General features: G+C 48.4%; 1 protein-coding gene across 1 annotated transcript in view; it reads right to left on the minus strand.

Annotated features, from left to right (window-relative positions):
• Window positions 1-6,670, minus strand: part of LOC310777586 (endothelin-converting enzyme 2-like) — a 39,686-nt gene extending 33,016 nt beyond the window's left edge. Inside the window, exon 1 of the mRNA XM_083637957.1 lies at window positions 6,554-6,670. Within this exon, the coding sequence (XP_083494083.1) occupies window positions 6,554-6,586 (33 nt within the window). The 5' untranslated portion in view covers window positions 6,587-6,670. The remainder of the gene's footprint in view (window positions 1-6,553) is intronic.
• Window positions 6,671-7,005: the final 335 nt, after the last annotated feature.

The following is a 7,005-nucleotide window of genomic DNA, read 5'->3' on the forward strand; positions in this document are numbered from 1 at the left end:
TAAGCATCACTGCGCTCCATTAGAGCTGAATGAGGATGATGCAGTAACATTATCTAATTACACACACACACACACACACACACATGGACACACACACACACACACACACACACCGTCTCTCTCTCTCTCTCCCTCTCTCTCTGGTCATTTCTTTCAGACTGACATCAACCTCTACAGAGAGATATAACACAGTCTCCTAGCAACCTCTCCCTCCCCCCTTGTGTGTGTGTGTGGGTGGGTGTGTGTATGTGTGTGTGTGTGTGTGTGTGTGTGTGTGTATGTGTGTGTGTATGTGTGTGTGTATGTTTGTGTGTGTGTGTGTGTGTGTGTGTGTGTGTGTGTGTATGTGTGTGTGTGTGTGTGTGTGTGTGTGTGTGTGTGTGTGCGTGTGTGTGCGCGTGTGTGTGCGTGCGTCATCAATTAAAGAGAACAGAGGGGTGAGAGACCGACACAAAGAGAGGATTCCTCTCCCGGGAGAGAGAGAATGACGTCAGTCCTCTTCACCAAGGTCTCTCTCTCTCTCTCTCTCTCTCTCTCTCTCTCCCTCTGAGCAAAACACTACAGCAGAGAGAGTGTGGGCCAGTGAGAGAGAGAGAGATAGAGAAACGGCAAACCATTCCTCAATTTGCAACTTTGAAGAAGAAAAAAAATAAGAATCACATCAAACGTTGCAAATGACATTGCAATCTTTGAGAAAAGTCGCTGCAAAATCCAGCATTTTTGTCTGCAACAATCACAAAACAACCTGGAGGGACTGAATACTTCCACTTAGTTAGAAGATGGATGGTAGAGAGGAAGAAGAGAGGAGAAAAATGCCCTTCTCAAGTCAAGTTTATTTGTATAGGCCTGAGCTGAGGTTACACTATAATACTGTAGCTAGGATTCCCAGTTTGGGAGAGGCTGTCTTTATTGTATAGACTAGTCTGCAGTTGTTGTGGCCAGTTGGCACCAACATCTGTAAGTGTTTGATATGATGGGTACAGATTGTAATCGTCAAGTGTGTGACGGCAACAGACCGAAGTCAGTCGGAGCCACAACGATGATATCAAACATGTTTGGATTTCCAGGCCGACTCTGGATGCATTGGGGTAGTGTAAACTCACCAACAACTGCTGCAATGCATATGATCCAGTATGATAACAAGCCAGTACAGTTTAGCACATCAAGAGGCAGTCAAGTATTCTGCATACAATACATTTATATAATAAATAAATACATTTATATTTCTGATACCAAGGCACACGGGAATAAAATACAGGGAGGAGGACTCAATTGCGTTACAACAACATCAACGACAACGCCGTAACATGGCAGCACTTGTGACCTATACTGGGACTGACCGCCAGGGCGGCGATCTAAGATGCTTTGGCCTCACTTTTAGACAACTCATATCCTGTTTTTACAGTCAATGTTTCAGACAGGCATCAATCAACATTAACTGCACGAGTGTCAAGTCAACCAGACTATAAGAGTAGGTCATCCGCTTTAGGGCTTTCTAAATAAAAACCCTTATAACGTTAGCATGACTATACATTTTGAGCAATGCTTTACAACCACAGTTTCACTCCATGTGTAATCTTAACATTATCAGTATTTTAATACAAGGTTTGCTCTTTCGTTTGTTGAAATACCTTTTTCTCGTGCAACATGCATCAATAAGGCTATTTCCTTTGATTTAAATGGCATTCTTTTTGAAAGTTCTAACCGGAAGTCCGTTTTATTCTGGCTGAGCTGACGCTGCACAGCCATGTGAGCAAAGATCCCGGTGGGGAACGGGGGGCTGTAACAGCTAAAGGCAATCTGAAAACTTCTTTTATAATTTGTCTTTTTGATTTGCGATTTGTTGTGGTGTTTTATCTTTTTGATTTGCAATTTGTTCTTCTGTTATTTGTCTGTGTTTTATGAGTTGTTTTTCCTTGTGATTTGCACTTCACGGCCACAGATCAGTCTACAGACCAGCCTAAGCCACAGACTGGTCTGTAGACTGGTCTCTGGTTGTTTTCCTGCTCAGATGGAAACTGGGCGTCTCAGACAGGAAGTAGCAGAGCCTGAGACAGGAAACACTAAACCTTGCCCAACCCAACTCTACACACACACACACACACGCACGCATGGAGACGTGCGTGCACAAACACACACACACACACACACACACACACACACACACACACACACACGCATGCACACACGCACACGCACACGCACACACACACACACACACACACACACACACACACACACATGAGTACGCACATGTTTAAGACTAGGGGCGGGACAAAATATAGAAAAATCGATATATCGTGGATCGTGATACTTCCTCTTGCACTACATTGGCGCCATATTGAGATACCATAGGTTGTGACATTTAAGTGTTTTTTTCTGCATTCATTTATGTTTTTTTGTTTTGTTTTATTTTGCCAAAAGATTTTAGTGAGACATTATTTGATATATATTGTTCCTTTAAACATTTTAACTTATCTTAAAAATGTTATATACCACACACAGACACACACACACAGCAGTCAGTAAATAGTAGGATAGTGGATATTGTAACGCCATGATTCAATTACCCAATTAGAGCTGCTAACTTGATAAAAGAACAAAACTGGTAATCAAAGTTTTTATTATACCATCATTTCCATTTTTCACATTGAAATGCATTTAGTAAGGGTTGGGCTACCCCATCCAAAAATGCTACGTCATCTGTAAAGGGGGAGACCCGTGGGTCCCCAGATCCCATTTTCATTCAGATATCTTGAGGTGAGAGGTCATGGCACCCCTTTGAAAATGGCCATGCCCGTTTTTCCCTCGCCGAAATTGAGCCTAAATTTGGAGCATTATTTCGGCCCCTTCCTGACAAGATAGAATGACATGGTTGTTACCGATGGACGCCTGAGGTCTTCTAGTTTCATATGGCTTGCATTTATATAGCGCTTTTATCCAAAGCGCTTTACAATCAGTAGGTACATTCACCCATTCATACACCGATGGCGGCAGGCTACCACGCAGGGTGCTGCTGGCACACCATCAGGAGCAATTTGGGGTTCAGTATCTTGCTCAAGGACACTTCGACATGCAGACTGGAGGAGGCGGGAATCGAACCACCGACCTCTTTTATCCAAAGCGATTAGTGGACAACCCGCTCTACCTCCTGAGCTACAGCCGCCCCTCATATGATGGTATAGAACCCAGTTGCCCATCCGTGCTCTATACATGGTGTTAAGGAGCTAGCTACAGAGCAGCATCCGTGCTCTATACATGGTGTTAAGGAGCTAGCTACAGAGCAGCATCCGTGCTCTATACATGGTGTTAAGGAGCTAGCTACAGAGCAGGCGTCCTCATCACACTGAGGTTAAGCCCTCCCTTCACACAGATGATCAGCACATCTTCTCACCTGCTGCACCACCACAACAAGCTTAACAGCTGTTGAGCAGTATGGTCAGGAAATGGGGTTGAACCTAACCTGACACTGGGCGTCCGGGTAGTAGTAGATTCCCTGCCTACCAACATGAGGGTCGCAGTATGTACACACATATCCACCCGTCAAAAGTTGTAGACTGCGTTCATCCCCCCCCCCCCCCCCCCCCGCCCCCCCGCATCTGCCTCAACTCCTATGAAAGGTGGTGATACAATGGATATCGTATGGAGGGACGAACCGACAAATCATCACTCCTCATGCCTAGAAACCTAGCCAATCAGCACTCCTCATGCCTAGAAACCTAGCCAATCATCACTGCTCCCCTCCCCCCAGCCCATCCATTCTAGCACTACAAACAAAGACGTGTCTTCACAGTCAGCTGTTGTATTGCACAATCGAGTGAAAGCACATGTTTCTATACTCCTGCAGATTCAAACCCGATCCTGCTGAAAATTGGAGAACTTACGCAACGCCAAGGCACGACTTAAGTGTTTGATTAGTGACTGTAATGAGATTACTGGATTTAGGAACAGTAATGCCTTACACTACCTAAAATGCTTCCCTGCTGCTCACCTGACGTAATCCAAGTCTCCACAAGCCCCGAGGTGCCAAGTTGACTTGAAAAGATGTCATTTACACCCTGGTTTTAGCGTAAATCTGCATTGGAGCCATGCAGGGGCTGGAAGTACACCAACTAGGGCACAACCTTGCTACAGTGAAGATTTCAGCTAAAAACAGGGTCGAAAATTATATCTTTTCAAGACAACTTGGCATATCAGGGCTTGTGGAGACTTTGGGCGCTGGCAGTTGGGGGGGGGGGGGGGGGGGGAATGCGATGTGTGAACAGTCAGTCAGGTGAACAGTATGGAAGCATTTTATGTTTTTTTTATGTTTTTTTTATTTTTTATGTTTCTGCTCATGGCCCCCTTCACACTCAGCAGACAGCTATCTGTGCGCGCCGCAGCTGGAGTGCAGTTCTGCTATCTCGGTGCGCGATGCGTCCAGAGTAGAGGGTGGTGACACGGGAGTGGTTTTTATTATTATTTATTAGTTAGTTAGTATTATCACGCTATTGTTAGAATGTGCTGAAAATGTTCAAAAAGTACTGACACACTCACTGAAATCATTTCACCGAGGCTGCACATCTGCGTCTGGGAGACTGAACCCTTGAATTTAATCCCACTCATAGATTTCCAAATGTTCGTGAAGCTGCATTCACTGTCGAGCGCCCGAGCAGACGACACAGGCACCGTGGCAGACGACACAGGCACCGTGGCAGACGACACAGGCACCGTGGCAGAGGACACAGGCACCGTGGCAGACGACACAGGCACCGTGGCAGACGACACAGGCACCGTGGCAGATGACACAGGCACCGTGGCACCGTGGCAGACGACACAGGCACCGTGGCAGACGACACAGGCACCGTGGCAGATGAAACAGGCACCGTGGCAGACGACACAGGCACCGTGGCAGAGGACACAGGCACCGTGGCACCGTGGCAGACGACACAGGCACCGTGGCAGATGAAACAGGCACCGTGGCAGACGACACAGGCACCGTGGCAGACGACACAGGCACCGTGGCACCGTGGCAGACGACACAGGCACCGTGGCACCGTGGCAGACGACACAGGCACCGTGGCAGAAGAAACAGGCACCGTGGCAGACGACACAGGCACCGTGGCAGACGACACAGGCACCGTGGCAGACGACACAGGCACCGTGGCAGACGACACAGGCGACACTGGATGCATGCTTGAAGCGGCCTTGCCATATCCATACCGTAGCTAAGCGGGGTGCAAGCAGCCCAGCCTAAGTGGGAACTAGTGAAGCTAGCGAGCGCAAGGGGAAGTTAACGGCTAGCGAAAGCGGCCCTCAGAGGAACCATAGCTATTTCTCACTGAGCTAACGCGCTCAGTTTTCAACCCTCGTGCAGAGTGGCAAACACCTAGCGTACCCTAACACGGGAGGCTAACGATAGCTAGCAGGCTGAGTTTGGTCAAGCAAAGCTAGGTAGTAGCTAGCGTAAGCTGGAGCTAACCTGGACGAGGAACAGCTAGCGACCTGAACAACCGGCTAGCCCTTTGCGCACGCTATCTTGTCAGCCACCAGGCATTAATGCCTTACGGCCATTCGTTGTTGTATGCTACCCCGAGTTGCCATGGACACATTGCCATGTTGCCCCGTGTTGCCCATCCGTACGTCTGAGGGTGGCACTGAATGCCCCCTTAGGCAGCAAGGATGGTTGTACATCAGCATGTTTGCTAAAATCCGAGTTCGAAACGAAGTAAAACGTTAGGGTTGTCCTACAACCCAGGTTTTACGAGTGAGAACGAGGATTCTCACATATTCAGCCTTGCCCCTGGCTTCGCATTGTGGCAGGCTGAATGCGTTGAGTGATTTTCCTTGGCGGATTGGCACAAGCCGTGTCAATGGCACGTCATGGGGGTAGTGGGTGGCCACGCCAATCACCTGCCAAGGTATGCCAGGATGCCTTCAGGTGCACCTGGGTGGTTTTAAATCTATTTTTTAAGAGGAAAAAAGAAATGCATTCAGTTCAGCGCTGCTGGAGCAGGCTTCAGCATTATGTGAGAATCCTCGTTCTCACCCGTAAAACCTGGGTTGTAGGACAACCCTAACGCTGGACTGCATGGAACCTGATGGACAAATTTAAATAGCTAACGCACACACACACACACACACACACACACACACACACACACACACACACACACACACACACACACACACACACACACACACACACACTATCTCTCTCTCTCACACACACACACACACACGCCCCCACAATGATTGTATTATTAGTCTATCTGCAGATGCTTTATTAGCTGGCTGTCACACTGAAACCAGCTGTTTATCCTCTGACACACACACACACACACACACACACACACACACACACACACACACACACGCACATCTGTGGGCTGTTACAGAATCACGTTGCTTTGGCTACAACCTGGTAATAGGCCTACCAATAGGCTCCTATAGTCTACTGTCAGTCTGCCTGCCTGCCTGTCCAAACTGGGCTGGAAGACGCGCGCCTGTAGGCTACGTGCGTGCGTGCGTGCGTGCGAGCGCTGTGGGTGTGTGCGTGTGTGTGGGTACTCACGGTGTTCCTCAGGTCCTGCAGCGCTACGCTCATCCTGATCCTCCACACTACAGACCACAAGACCACAACACACCCATCCTCTCTCTCTCTCTCTCTCTCTCTCTCTCTCTCTCTCCCGCTCTCTCTCTCTCTCTCTCTCTCTATCGGTCTCACTCTCAGTCTCCTGTCTGTAGGATCTCTCTCTCTTCCCCCCTCTGGTCTTTGTCCGGGAAGGAGAAGAGGTTTTCTGGTCAGAGAAGGAGAGCACAAACAGGCTCTCGCTCTCGCTCTCTCTCTCTCTCGCTCGCTCGCTCGCTCTCTCTCTCTCTCTCTCTCTCTCTCTCTCTCTCTCTCTCTCTCTCTCTCTCTCTCTCTCTCTCTCTCTCTCTCTCTCTCTCTCTCTCTCTGCCGGTCTCCCTCGGTGTGTGTGTGTGTGTGTGTGTGTGTGTGTGTGTGTGTGTGTGTGTGTGTGT

This window comes from Poromitra crassiceps (genome assembly GCF_964638095.1).
Source record: "Poromitra crassiceps genome assembly, chromosome: 5".
NCBI lineage: Eukaryota > Metazoa > Chordata > Actinopteri > Beryciformes > Melamphaidae > Poromitra > Poromitra crassiceps.